At 36.8% G+C, this 15,074-nt stretch overlaps 1 protein-coding gene across 1 annotated transcript in view; it reads left to right on the top strand.

The window, feature by feature from the left end:
• Positions 1 to 885: 885 nt before the first annotated feature.
• Positions 886 to 15,074, top strand: part of AXDND1 (axonemal dynein light chain domain containing 1) — a 42,171-nt gene continuing 27,982 nt past the window's right edge. Inside the window, 12 exon segments of the mRNA XM_070746628.1 lie at positions 886 to 1,050; positions 2,746 to 2,909; positions 4,034 to 4,212; positions 5,734 to 5,834; positions 6,810 to 6,906; positions 9,614 to 9,699; positions 11,057 to 11,113; positions 11,204 to 11,312; positions 12,241 to 12,362; positions 12,723 to 12,863; positions 12,951 to 13,055; positions 13,852 to 13,972. Coding sequence (XP_070602729.1) covers positions 2,807 to 2,909; positions 4,034 to 4,212; positions 5,734 to 5,834; positions 6,810 to 6,906; positions 9,614 to 9,699; positions 11,057 to 11,113; positions 11,204 to 11,312; positions 12,241 to 12,362; positions 12,723 to 12,863; positions 12,951 to 13,055; positions 13,852 to 13,972 — 1,221 coding nt within the window. The 5' untranslated portion in view covers positions 886 to 1,050; positions 2,746 to 2,806.

Here is a 15,074-nt window from a genome sequence, read left to right as displayed (position 1 = left end):
CTAGCGATATAGGTGGGTTTTAAACAATTTATGGAAGACAAGGAGGGTGGGGGCAGTTCTGATCTCTGGGGGGAGTTGAATCCAGAAGGCCGAGGCCGCCACAGAGAAGGCTCTTGCCCTGGGGCCTGCCAGACGACATTGTTTAGTCGACGGGACCGGAGAAGGCCAACTCTGTGGGACCTTATCGGCCACTGGGCTTCATGCGGCAGAAAACAGTCTGAGGTATTCTGATCCGATGCCATGTAGGGCTTGTCCCAATTGATCTCAATAGAAGGAAATAACCTCTTAACCTGAACAGAGCTCTTGGTTGCTCTCTGGGTTTGGCTGCTTGCTGACGCTTCATTCCCAACTATCTATCAGGGGTCTCCAACGTTGGCAACTTTAAGACTTGTGGACTTCAACTCCCAGAATTCTGGGAGTTGAACTCCACAAGTCTTAAAGTTGCCAACGTTGGAGACCCCTGATTTATATCATCTGTGTTTGTTTGTTTGTTTGTTTGTTTGTTTGTCTGTCTGTGTTGTCCCGATGACTTACCTAGTTGGGTAACGGAACGTCTGCAACCAAGCTCAGAGTACCACAAACTCCACGCCTCGCTCGATTGCAAAGACTAACTAATGCGGCGCCTTACGGGAATGCAACAAACAAACAAAGCGGCTTTTCTTTAAAGAATCGGGAATCGAACCAAAGCAAGCAAGCCAGCGGGAGTCGAGAAAGAAAGGCTTCCAAGCGCGCGCGTGGGGGCGGGGGTGAGTTCCTGGGCGGGGCGTTGTGTTTTTTTGGCTTCGCTTAAGGCCCACGCAAAAGGCGTCCTAGGTTCCCATAGCAACGGCGGCAGTCAGGCAGCCAGAAGAAAGTAGGTTGAAAGCAATCCCTCCCGCCTTTTTTTTTTTTTTGGTCTTCGCTCAGCCCGCTGCCCAAATGAACTGAAGGGTTCTGTTATTGCGATATTGCGGTTTGGGTCCTCTTGAGATCGGGCCACGATGATTTGTCTTGCACTGACGCTTCTAGTCTTTATGAAGCAATCGCTTGGAAGCTCATTGGGAGGAAGGGGTGGGTAATATTCAGCCTTGGAGGTCGGATAGACGTTCCCAGGCGCGGAAAATACGCGCTGCAGCAGTTTTCTGATGGTTCATAACGCTCATAAAATGGCTCCTTGAGCGGTTCCAGATTTGGCTTTTTCAAAACGGGAAGATGGTTAAATTGTTATAGGATTCTCCCTTAGTTAAAAGCAATGGCCTTGTAGATCTATTGAAACAATATGGAAGATACCTAGTAGTTTGCATGGTGATTAATAAGCAAGTGATTCATGTCAACAGGATGGTTGACATGAATGTTGAATGTATATAAATATATATTCATATAGATGGACCTATAACTGAATGTACAACTATATATTTTTAAATGTACATATATGTTTTTATGTGTTTGTATGTTTGATTACTTGTTTGTCTCGTTTTTATGTATATCTTTAATAAAGATTATTTTTTTTAAAATAAAGTGATTAATATTACACTTCAGATGTGATGTGGCATAGATGATTTCAAAGCAATTTTATACAGATTAAATTATATTAAATTAAATAAATACACAAAAATCCATTTATGTAGCTATGAAGTGTTGAGATGCATCATGTATATACACAAAAAAAAAAAACCCAGTATAGATTTTTTAAAAAGCTATTTAAAAAGCTATCTATTCACTCAGTTATTAGGTCTGTCCATTTGTCTTATTCCCTTACTTAAGCAGGTATGCTTACAATTTGCTCTCCTTACTGTTTATGTTGTTGGGTTTGGATGTTCAGATTGGTCCTCAGATTCTTAAAATTTTGAATGTGTTATTTTCAGAAATCCAACTAAAAATTGCTTTGGGTTCAAGCCAGATTTTTTTATTTAAAAAAAGACATTCATGATGAAGAGTAAAATAGTGGCATTCTTATTAAATACACTTTTTTCCTATATTAAATAATTGATAGCCATCAGTAAATAATCTGCATCTGTGATTCTTGCTGTTTCTCAAATGCCCCAAAATAATCACTGCAGAATCCTAGATAGAAATAGTATTCCTAATAACAAATCTCTTTAATTACGGCTGAATTGTGTTGGATGCTATGCATGTGCCTTTTGATTGGACTACTTGTGGGTTTTATAATATGGTTTTATTGTTTTGTAATTAATAATTGACTTCTTTTTATTACTGTATTCTATTTTTATATTGTTGTAAGATGCTCTGAGTCCCATTGGGATTGGGTGGCATAGAAGTCGAATTAATTATTTAATTAATTAATTTAATTAGGGCTTATTAATTTCACTAGGTATTAGCTTTGTCAAACAGCCTAAATAACTTGGAATTGCCCTTTAGAACAGGAAATGTTTTACTAATGTTTCATAAGAGGAAGTTTTATAGACTAAAAGTAAGTAGGCTTACATAACTTCAAGGTGTTGACAGCATTAAAGAAATGAATTTGTTGGAGTTTTTTGTCATCTTCCAAGATATTTTTTCAATTTCCTTATCTAGGCAACCATTCTAGAATGGTGTGTTATTGTCTGCCACATATGGGAGACTTTATGTTGGGAAGATTGATGTAAATAACTCTTACTACAAGTGATAACACGAGTGTATTCAGTAGACTAATCCCATGGGCATTAATGTAAAATACATGCTCTGTGCATAGGTACATTGAATCCTTAAGTACATTTTCATTTTCAGTCATACCATCTCTTCTTATTTTATCTATATATCTTGTAGATAACTTGCTTTTGCAAACAAGTCTCTTAATGAGAAAACCATCCCAAATCAATGTTTTATCATGTCTGATCAGAAGGAGCAAGTTCCAGGATTGCCTACTTTTTCAAAAGAAGAGAGAAAACAAGATATTGACTCCTTAGTGCTTATTAGTGACAGCAGTAAAGGTAAAACTTACATATGTTATTTAATGCTATTTTATATTATTTGATTCAATACATTTGCTCTGCTGCTGATTTGGGTTTTTTTATGATTGGAATGTATTGTTTATTTCAAGTATCATAGGTTATTGTTTATTGCTGTTGTTTTAACCCTTTTACAAAGCCCAGAATCACTGTTGTAAGATAGGTGGCCATATATATTTAAATAAATAAAATAGCTGAGTTGAAGTCCACAAGTCTTAAAGTTGCCAAGTTTCAGGACCCTTATTATCAGTGGTTAAACTTGGAATGCATTCAATCTCTAACTCTCCAATCTCATACATTAATTCCTTCCTTATTTCTGGAATGAACTTTTTCAAAATTATCTTTTCCAGTGTAGTCTGTATTTTAGACTTTCTTGGAATCTGCTGATATTGAAATTATGTTTTAACCCATGCTGGGGTAATAGATAATATTTAGTATATGCTTTAGTTTATTTATATCCTAGTTGTATAATTGAGTCCACCATTTGTACATTGCAGAATAGAAAAAACATAATAATATAAAAAACATAATTAAAAAACTCTCTCCAAAATAGATCTGTGATTTCTACCTATTTGAAATATGGAATGAAAATTGTTTCTTAGGTCTATCAAAATTTTCTAGTCCAGTCTGCAGAAAAGGGAAAGAAAGTTGGAAGAAAGAGGATCTTTTCTCCCATTAAAAAAAATAAACCTTCCTACATTTACCTGTATCACTGTAATTTTTGTACAAACAGAATAATATATGAAACCTGTTAGGTCTGCATGGCCATCTCAACATATGGTAATTGAGAGGAAACATGACATGTCCAGTTATGCATACACCACCTGATTCTTGCTGAAAGGAATTGGAAAGTGATGCCTGGTGCCTTAGAATATACATTATCTCATATTCCCAACTCATATTCCTGGTGTACGTCTGGGTGGCCTTCTCCCATCCTTGCTTTTGTCTCTTCTCCTTTTACCTTCCAAAGAGTTCCCAGCCAAAGATTCAACTACCTGCCTGTATAAGAGACAGAACAATAACAATTATGGTAAAAAGGAAATCTTCCAGCAAACTGTTTATAATATGTTTATAATTCTAGTATATGTCTTTCCTGCTCTTTCCAGAATTTCCTGACTTAAGAGACAAACCAAATGTGGACATTTACTCCAAATCTCATTCAAAACCTTTGCAACATGATTTCATCCCAGAAGAAATATTTGTTGCTCTGACTTCTGCAGCCAATCCAGTACAATATCCTCCTTTTTTAAAACCACCCAAGAAAACAAAAATCTTTGACTTTCAGGTCTGCAAGTTAATTTTCACTAGTAAAATATTTGCTCCTCCAACGTAAAATCTATCACAACACCTACTAATTAATGGTTTGCGGTTGTTCTGAATACATGTAATACTAACCATTGAGTATTGGCAGGTTTTTGACTAGCACAGGCAACCCTTGGTAGCTATTGGAGATTTTCTCATCTCCTTCATAACCACAAGAGTAGATCTAGATTTTTTTCTGTCTCTTCAGTAGGATTGCAGGATAAGAGATCATTAAGCATAGTAAGTAACCTGGTGGCTCAGTGGCTTAAGATGCTGAGCTTATCAACCAGAGGTTTGGCAATTTAGCCGTTCAAATCCCTAGCCACACGCAACAGTGTAAATTTCTGTTACTTCTGCTAACCTAGAAGTTTGAAAGCACGTAAAAAATGCAAGTAGAAAAATAGGGACCATTTTGGTGGGAAGGTAACAGCGTTCTGTGCACCTTCAGTGTTTAGTATGTCAGCCACATAACCACAGAGACTTCTTTGTACAGCGCTGGCTTCTCGGCTTAGAAATGGAGATGAGCACCGCCCCTAGAGCCAGAAACAATTAGCATGTGCGGGGGACCTTTATTTATTTATTTATTTATTTATTCATTCATTCATTCATTCATTCATTCATTCATTCATTCATTTATTTACTTGATTTGTATGCTGCCCCTCTCCACAGACTAGTAAATGCAAGGTGACATGTGAAATATAACTTTGTTCTGTACAAAGTTGACTGTACACAACAGCATGTGAAATTGATTGTCAATCAGTGTTGCTTCCTAAGTGGACAGTTTGATTTCACAGAAGTTTGATTTACTTGGAGTAATATTGTGTTGTTTAAGACACAAAAACCAGAGTTTAATTTTGGACATAGCAAATTAAACTAGAATTTTTATATCATGATTTGTAGAAAAAGTTGTAGTGGAGGGGTTCTTAACATTACACAGAGCGAAAAACAGGTAAGCACTCACCAACAGCATGAGATCAATAATGCTCCACCTGTTACCACTTCTAGTAAGCCCCATTTAAATCATCATAGTTTAGGTAATGTTAATTTCCTGCAGACTTCCACATATACTCTTGCTTTGGTTATGCAGATATCCTCAGAGAAGAGAACCTTTCCATATAAGGCTGAGTATACATTGGTTTCTACATGTTCTAGCTTTTATGTAGTTGTACTCTCTTCTACAGTTGACAAATAAATAAAAGTCCTATTGAGAACATATAATTGTACCATATGCATAATAAATGTGTATTGTGTCTACCTATAGGAAGGTGATATTATTTGAGAAGCATCAGTGAGAAAGGGGTGGGGATCATAAGTGGTACTTATTTAGTGAACTTCCAATGTTATAATGCCGGAATAGAATTATTTATGACTGAAGCATATTAGTGTGCCTCTTTATGTTGTGTATAGTTCAATTATGATATTAGCAGCTTAAAATATTATGGGTACCAGTAGTTACCCCAGGACTATTTTAAAGTATGAATTGATATTTTTTTCTGTTCTTCAGGGTTGTATCCGTACAGCTGATGGAGTCTGGCAACACCCCATTCGTAGAAATAAATTTCGATACCTGATACAGCATCCTGTCTCCTTAACTGGAGCTGGAAGGTAATAAGATAGAATACTAAAAAATGTTCAGATAAACTTACTGACATATTAGCTGTCCCTTTATAAAACTTCTGAAGCATTGAGAATGCTGGAAAAAACTACAAACCATGTTATACTGTATGAATAAGGGAGGCAAATCTGCAAAAAGGATTCAATGGTCTAATTAATTTGCATTTCTGCATTTTTCTCATGCTTATATGATTGTCCAATCAACTGGACCAAAAGCTACATTATCTGGGTTTGCACAACATATTGCTGCTAACCATATTTTAATATATTGTGCAAATCCAGTAGTTTTATAATGTACTGTGCAAATCTAATTGAAGTGTTTGTGATCATAAATTGGCAAAGTTTTCAACCAAGAATAGGAGAAATAGAATAGAATAGAATTTTGTATTGGCCAAGTGTGATTGTACATACAAGGAATTTGTCTTGGTACATAATGCTCTCAGTGTAAATAAAAGAAAAGATAAGTTTGTCAAGAATCATAACAATGATAGCCCAGGTACAAATAAGCAATCAAATCATATTAGGAACCAGTCAATATAAATTGTAAGGATACAAGCAACAAAGTTACAGTCATACAGTCATTAGTGGGAGGAGATGAGTGATAGGTTATATTGAACAGAGAGCTGAACATCTGAGAAAATGGACACATAAAGATGAAAATAATGGGAGATAGTTAAGAGTTCATTCTGAAAGGTGCAATAAAACTCTTTTTTAAGGCAGGAAAATGTTTTGGGTAAATATTGTTACAAGAAATAAAGCAATTTTGTGTGCAATAGGGACTTATTAATAATCAGGTTTGGCTAGCAGGCAAGAATTTTGACTGAATACCAGGAAATTAGCATGGTATTTGCAGACTGTGCCTTTAGATGTTCATATGTTAGTACTCTTCTGAGTTTTAGAGGGGAGAATAGTTTAGTGATTCTGCAGCATTTTCCCAATTAAGCTGTTGTTTTCATTCTGTTTAAGGGATGTCTCTTTTCTGTATGATATCATATCTCAAAAAGGATCAAGGGTTCCTATACCTCATAAAAGTTTGAAGCAGGATGCATATTCAGCTAAGCCTGTGAGTCTGTTTCTTTGCCAAATAGTATTGATAGTATTAAGCACAGGGTTAAGATCTGACAATATTTCACAGCTCTCAGAACTCTGGAGGTATGACAAAATTTGGACTGAGCACTAAGCATTTATAAAACCAGGAGACCATGTACTTGAAACAACAGGATCAGTTATCAAAAACACTACTCTTTTTGTATATTTGCATTTAATCAGGTTTCTATCTGTAGCCACATTCTCTTAAAACTATAAAATGTCATTTGAATTTTAAATAGCTGTTTATGTCTTTTTTTTTTGCAAAATAAAACCATGAGACGTAAATATTTACTAGCTACATTTTGCAAGTCACGCTTAATGACCTAATGTGGAGACAGTACTTAAAACAAATTATATTTCTTACATCTAGTTAAATAAAGTACCATATTTGGTGTATAAGACGCACCAGTGTATAAGACGCACCTAGATTTTAGAGGAGAAAAACAAGGAAAAAAGCATTCTGAACCAAATGGTGTAGTATTATATTGTTTAATAAAATACCAGTATAGCAGAATACTTTTTACAATCATGTATACTTTTTAAACCCATGTACATTTTTTAAAACCAGGTACACTTTTTACAAACTTCAAACCTGACACCTTCAAGACTTGTGGACTTCAACTCCCAGAATTCCTCCACTAGTCATACTAGCTCGGAAATGGGAATTGAAGTCCACAAGCCTTAAACTTGCCAGGTTTGAAGACTCTTGCACTCCTAACACCTAACTCAAACAAACAAACGAGGACAATTCATTTTGTTAGTTGTTCCTTAAGTCACAGAAATGGCTAGTGATAGAATCATTTACAATTACAGTTCCCTGCAGAGGTTGCCTTAATATTACTACTATACCATGGGGTTTACAAAGACCCCTCTCTTGACTACTCCAATTTTCACAATTGAAGTGCATGGAAATATAATGTGATAACGATAAACCTGAAATATTCCTTAAAAGGAGTGTTTCTAGAGCAGGGATCTCCAACCTTGGCAACTTTTAAGACTTGTGGACTACAACTCTCAGAGTTCCTCAGCCAACCTCATTTTCAAGACTTTTTAATTCCATTTTGCCCCTCTTCCTTTGTTTCTCTCTCTCTCTCAGAGGTCAGTTGCGAGGTGCCCAAAATAAAACCGAAGTGTAAAAACTTCCATTGCTTTAAGGGTCACTTAAACAACCGTCCGCCCAAAGCTCGCTTGGCTTAAGGCTATTATTGACAGTATCCAATACTCTCCACAGCCCACCTCCCCTGACATCTTTTGAGACTCCTTCTTTCTCAATTATCGTTTTCCCTCAGAAATAAAAAGTTCCTGTACCATGCATCGCATACCCCGGCATATAAACTGTCCGAGCCTCTGCTCTGCGCTTTCTCCTTTGGGGGATCCGAGCAGCTTCTCCTCCCCATGGGGGCCAAATGGGAAACTTGGTTGCTAGGGTCGCTAAGGGAATGGGTGGTCCCCCCAGGACCTGCCAGACTTTTCCCCTCGACTGACTTTCCATGGAAAGTTTTTGTGAAAACGGGAGGAGGAGGCAGGGCAGAAAGGCGGGGGGGGGGGCGTGGAGCTGGAGACGGAGAAAGCCGCGAGGCCGAGTCTTCTCTGGCATGGGAGCGAGCGAGCGAGCGAGTTGCAGAGGCGTCGGTGCCCCTGGCATATAGCAGCACGGGCGCACACTCAAGGAAAAGGCAGCAGTGGGAAGAGCGTGCGTCCCTTTCTCCCCCCTCTAGAAGATGGTGAGCCGAGGAGCCCTCCCAGCAGGCCAAAATGTGGCTTGGGCGAGCAACTCCACCCCGCATTCAGCAGCAAAGCTGACTTTCTGAGGCGGCTTTCCCCCTTGGCTGCCTTTCCATGGCGGGAGCAGCAGCGGTGGCAGTGCTTCGGAGCCTGGATGAACCTACTGGGAGGTGTTTTCAGCTTCCAGGGGGCCTCCGGGGGGAGGGAAGGCGTTTGTGCCCTTCCCAGGCTCCAGGGAAGCCTCTGGATCCTGGGAATGTTGAAAAACAGGCCTGCCAGGCCCACCAGAAGTGGGAAACAGGCTGTTTCTGACTTCCAGAGGGCCTGGAAGGGAAGGCAATTTTCACCCCAGGCATTGAATTATGGGTGTGGCCACTCGTGCAGATGTGATAGCGTGTGCGTACATGCTTTCGACACCCAATGGAAAAAAGGTTCCCCACCACTGGCCTTGTCTGTTACACCAGTGTTTCCCAACCTTGGCAACTTGAAGATATCTGGACTTCAACTCCCAGAATTCCCCAGCCAGCATTCGCTGGCTCGGGAATTCTGGGAGTTGAAGTCCAAATATCTTCAAGTTGCCAAGGTTGGGAAACACTGTATTACACCATACAAGCAAGCAGAGTTCTTGTTTGTTAGTGTAGACCATGATTTCAGGCAGACATGATTTATAACTGGTTAAAAAAAATCTGGATTAAATAAACTGCCATTGTTGGTTTCCCTGCTTCCTCAAGCTGTTTCCCTGGGAGAAGACACACAATCAGATTTTACTAATGTCTCCTAATATATACTTTTGCAGAAAAGTAGTTTCTCCCCCATGAAACCTGCTTACTTAAAACTAAGTAACTGTCAGGAAGCATTTTTATGCATCGCTATAAAAAACAATTCTATCTTTGGGGGAACTTGTGAATGTTTATTGTCTGCTTCATGAACTCTTCTTTAATTTGTTCTGTTTTTAGGCAGCAAATGTAGCAGACACCTTTATTCCAGAGGAATTTCACATTGTAAAGAACAGAGGTGTCCTAGGTTTGGAATATTATGATGAGTGAGTACTATTATAAGCTTTTGTACCTATTAAGTAGGATAAAATCAAGAGCATCTGAAGCTAGCCAAAAATTCATGGTTAAATATTGGATTTGTTCAAACCTTTTCATCCCTTTGCTATCTAGTACATGAGTTGCCTCATCCACAGTTTCCAAAATCATTCCAAACCTGACAGTAAAACTGAATCCTTAATTAATGGTTAGACAGTACAATGAAATTGGTGTAAATTGGCCCAAGGATGGGCAAAAATTTAATGGGTGGAGAATACATGCTTGAAGTGACCAAGGCAATGATGCAGAATGGGTGAGTGTGCATTTGAATATTGACAGAGACACAAGATTTGGAGGGATCCTTGGATTTTTCCCCAAACAAACGTTGCATTTATTTTAAGTCTTATGCTACAGTTTTGTATTCATCTTGGCTCTCACTGTCAGGAAATCTCACCAATTAAGTTTAGTAGCATAATAGAGAGATCTCCTGAACATGGAAAGTCTTTGAAATATGTGGCTCCTTTCTGATATTAGAGTTAAACTGGAATAAAATATATATTTGGAGAAGTAAGACAGAAAGTGTTCCGTATTCCTTCCCCAGATAACCATTTCATATTAAATTAGGCCCCACCTGTCATCAGGTACAGTAATGCTAACTTACTTGGCTGTATTTCTTAATTTATGTAAGTTAATAATTATATTTAGGAAAGTCTATTATGACTACATGATACAGGTTTTCATTCTTCTCATTGCAAATTCCTTCAAAGGGCACTTGCACTTAGCTGCTTAATATAGAATTAGATTGATTTAACTTTTTACAAATCATTAAAAGTATTCTATTGTCTATTCCTTGTCAATTCATTATTTTTGTTTTGCTTTCAGATCTTTTTTTATATTCTGGAGAATATTATAATACTTCTTTCAAAGTATAGGAAAAAAATTCATGAACAAAAGTCCTTAGTTTTATAGTACTTTCCTTGTAAATGAGTGGGCTTTTAATATAGACCTGGGAATATTATTATTATTATTATTATTATTATTATTATTATTATTATTTATTAGATTTGTATGCCGCCCCTCTCCGCAGACTTGGGGTGGTTCACAACAGTGATATTAAAAATACAGATCTATCAGAGGTTTGCATCTGGTCAATATAACTTTCTTATGGGCATTATTTATATTTATTTTTAAACAGTGTTGTAAATTTTGCTAATTTAATACAGTAATTAAACAATAATTGCACTACCAATGCATTCAACTTCATTTGTTATAATGTCATATAGTTTCAAAAAATTTTTTTTAAAATAAACATGCCATTTAATCCTGCAATAAAAACCAAACAGTTTATCCTGTTTTTACTTCCTGCAGTAAATATACAACTCTGCTTGAAGATGAGGAAAACAGGCTGCGGGTTTTTCCCTCTATGTAAGTAACACTTATATACCATACTTACATTCAAAATTCTTGAGTTTTGCATGTTATTATTGGGCAATTTCTTCTCCTCTGCTTTATTAGGAAGCCCTCTGGGAGGCTGGAGGTTCTTCAGCTGTTGAAAGTGATGGATGCCATGCTGGAAAAAGCTGGAACAAATGATGAGAATGTTGGTGTAACAGGGGTTTCACAGGTAATAATTTTCCTGATATTTCTGCAGCAATATATAGACTTAAGACCATTCATTTAGCAACAATTTGAAGTTACAATCAAACTGAAAATGAGACTTATGACATATTTACGATCATTGCAGTGTCCCTGTGGTCACTTGATCATGGTTTGGGCATTTGGCAACCATCCCATGTTTATGAAGGAACAGCATACCATGGTCACATCATCACCGTTTGCAACCTTCCAACCCTGCTCTCTATAATTATTCAATAAGGAAGCCATCTGGGAAGATTGCAAGTTGCAGTAATTTGATACCTTATTTAGAAATTGTGGCAAAAAAATTGTGAAACTGGATGCATTCAGGTGATGCCTCAATTCATGACAGTGTTTTTTTGTCCCTATTGTGATTGTAAGTCAAGAAGTATCTATATAATCTTTGTCTTTCTTTTTATATGATCAGCATAAAAGTGTAGGCCAGAAGGAAATCTTCAAATAATGGTAGATAGCTGTTCTGTACCTAAATCAGCAGTGGGTGCTCCCGGTTCGGACTCGTTCTTAGAACCAGTAGCTGCGGTGGCAGGAGGCTCTGCCCACCCATCTGGGACACATCTGTGCATGCGAACCAGTGGCAAACTAATTCAGAGCTCACCATTGACTTAAATGGGTTGTGTTAGAAGGTCAACTTTTAAAGGCAAAATCCTAATCTTACAGTTTGATGCACCACATCTCATTGCATTGCTTAATTATAAATTTATAAGATGTTGCATTTCATGTGTTTTAATAGGAAAATGGGATAAACTATTAAGTAAATAATAAATGCCAAAGACTGTCAAGAGTTTTTGATATATAAGAGGCCTGACCCCTTGTGTAGTCTAGAGAATATTTCACAAATTCTAACTGCTTAAGCAAAGGAATCTGCCTTCAACTACTTTTGACATATCTTTCCAAAGATGCACAATATCCTGGATGTGATAAAGGTGGAACAGAACATCTACAATATTGTGTTTCATGAAATCATTCGACAAGTCAGTGTGGATTGTGCAGAGCGAGGAGAACTCCTCTCTAAACTTAGGTATGGAGGTATATAATTCAAAACATACTCACAGTCAAATATCACAGTGCTATAAGTCTTTTAATTACTGGTGTAGGATTAATTCAAAAGTATGTAACAGGATGTGTTGTGTGAAATGCATAAAGCCTACAACAATACACTTTGTAGGATATCAATGGAGAAGAATGTCATAACAGATGCATGAGTTCCATTGTATCATCTTGATTTTTAAATAACCTAGTTCTATCTAGCTTTATGTACAAATGTTCCTTCTTTATTTGTAATTTCCCAATCTTTGTAAAAAAATAAACCTCCTTTTAAATTATATGCATATATGCTGAAGTAAGTATTTTCCCCCTTTTCCTTATTTCTATCTTACAGACAAAGATATGTAGAATTGCTAGAACGAATTCCTAGACAGATGAGGACTCTCTACAGAGAAATGATGGCCCAGAGAGTAATGGATAAACACATTACTGATGAGTTATTCTATTTCAAGCAAGCTATAGGACAACTGACAAGGTCTAGATCCTGTTCATTGCTTCTGTTTCATTTTGTGAATAAAAACTGTGATTGTTGAAAGCCTCTGAACATCTGTCCTTACCACAGGGAATTAAACACTATCCGAGAACATGACCATAGAACCACCTTTGAAGCCGAAAAAGCCTATAGGGAGCTAGCAAGAGCAGTAAAGGAGTCTGAGATGAACGCAAAGTGAGTCTCTGATTATATTAATGGCAATGTTAATCAGTGTAGAATTTGAAACTGTGGAACAGAATTTCTGAGTGAAGAGTGAGATTTGGAAAACAGAAATCTGTGAAATTTGTGCAAGAGCAATAAAAGTGGACTTTAGAAGATCAGTAACTCTTTTCAAAACGTCTTCAGTGACCCCTCATGGTGTCAAGGCTCCACTTCCACTACTAATACTAAGGATTCAGAAGCTAACATCCAATCAGTTCTAAGGAAAGTTTTAGAAATGTTTGATTTTTTAATATAATGCAGCGTGGATAAAAGATACACTTGGACCACGGATCTCTTATTTCAGTCTTCAGACTTTTTCTGGTTTTAACTTGTGAAAGTAAATACAAATCTTTTCGTGGATTTTCCTTGATTAGACAATACTTCCAGAATTGTGAAAATCTGACTAAAACTCATTATTTAGCAAACAAAGATTTTAAATATACCAGTTCATGATTTTGATTAAATTCATTGTTTGTGTCTTATAATTTGGGATCCAATCAGGTTTTAAATCTGATATGTCATTCTGGCCATCTTTTTGAAAAAACTTATTGTCATAGTAATTTTATTGCAATTTTTTGGTTTTGATTTTTCTGAGACACACAAACATACCCGAGTCTTTAAGAGTGAGGTATCACAGTTCAATAAAATATTTTATTATGATTAGATTTCATAAAAATAATTGTTTTGAATATTCTGCAAATAATAGATGTTACATTAAGGAGGTAAATTGTAGAGTGTGTTTTATATCTCATTTCTCATGGCCTTTTAGTCTTTTAGATGAATATCGTGAGCTGTACGAATTGCAGAGGGCAAGACTGGAGGCTCAGATTCATCAATTAACACTAGAAAAAGAACTGTGGAGCAGTGCCACATATGATATAGCCTTAAAGGTACCTGCTGAAACAGATACCGTGTGCTAGCATTTGATAAAGTACAATAATTTCTTCTTAATGTACCGTATATACTCGAGTATAAGCCGAGTTTTTTAGCCCCAAAAATGGGCTGAAAAACACAGCCTCGGCTTATACTCGGGTCATTGACAAAGTCACCACACGAGGGCGCCATTGCTTGAGCCAGAGCGAGGAGGCACCAGCTTTTGTCCCCTCTCGCACGCCGTAGTTCCTCTCCCTAGCTCAAGCAAAGAAGGCAGCCATTTGCAATGGTGAGTCGGATTAAAAAGGCCCCCTGCTGTCAGATTCTCCTCCCCCTCCTTTGAAAGGATTTAAACTGTTTAAAAAATGGTATTTTGTGGTAGTTGCTGTCCTTGCTTGGATAGGATCTAATAATGTGTTATGAGGCAGAGCTAGACAGGAATTCTTTTTCTATCTTTCTATCTATCTATTTTTCCATCTATCTATTTTTCTATCTATCTATCTATCTATCTATCTGTATCTATTTCTTTCTATCTATCTATCTATCTATCTATCTATCTATCTATCTATCTATTTTTCTATCTGTCTGTCTGTCTGTCTATCTTTCTATCTATATCTATCTATCTATCTATCTATCTATCATCTATCTGTATCTATTTCTATCTATCTATTTTTCTATCTAACTATTTTTCTTTCTATCTATCTATCTATCTATCTATCTATCTGTATCTATTTCTATCTATCTATCTATCTATCTATCTATTTTTCTATCTGTCTGTCTGTCTGTCTATCTATCTTTCTATCTATATCTATCTATCTATCTATCTATTTCTATCTATCTATCTATCTTTCTATCTATCTATCTATCTATCTATCTATTTGGTTTTCTATGCTGATAACCTCACAGCAGCTAATGCTGAAGCTCTTCTTTGGATACACTTATTTGTTTGTTTGTTTGTTTGTTTGTTTATTTATTTAATTGGATTTGTATGCAATCCCTCTCCAAGGACTCAGGGTGGCTCACAGCATATATAAAAACAGAACAATAATGTAAATCCAATTAATGATGAGAAGGAATCCAGTTTTGAAGGATTTTAACTCTTAGGTTTTAGCTTCCTGA

This window comes from Erythrolamprus reginae, chromosome 3 (assembly GCF_031021105.1).
Source record: "Erythrolamprus reginae isolate rEryReg1 chromosome 3, rEryReg1.hap1, whole genome shotgun sequence".
NCBI classification, from domain to species: Eukaryota; Metazoa; Chordata; class Lepidosauria; order Squamata; family Dipsadidae; genus Erythrolamprus; species Erythrolamprus reginae.
Note: the sequence above shows the minus strand (reverse complement) of the source record. Positions and strands in the feature narration are given on the sequence as shown.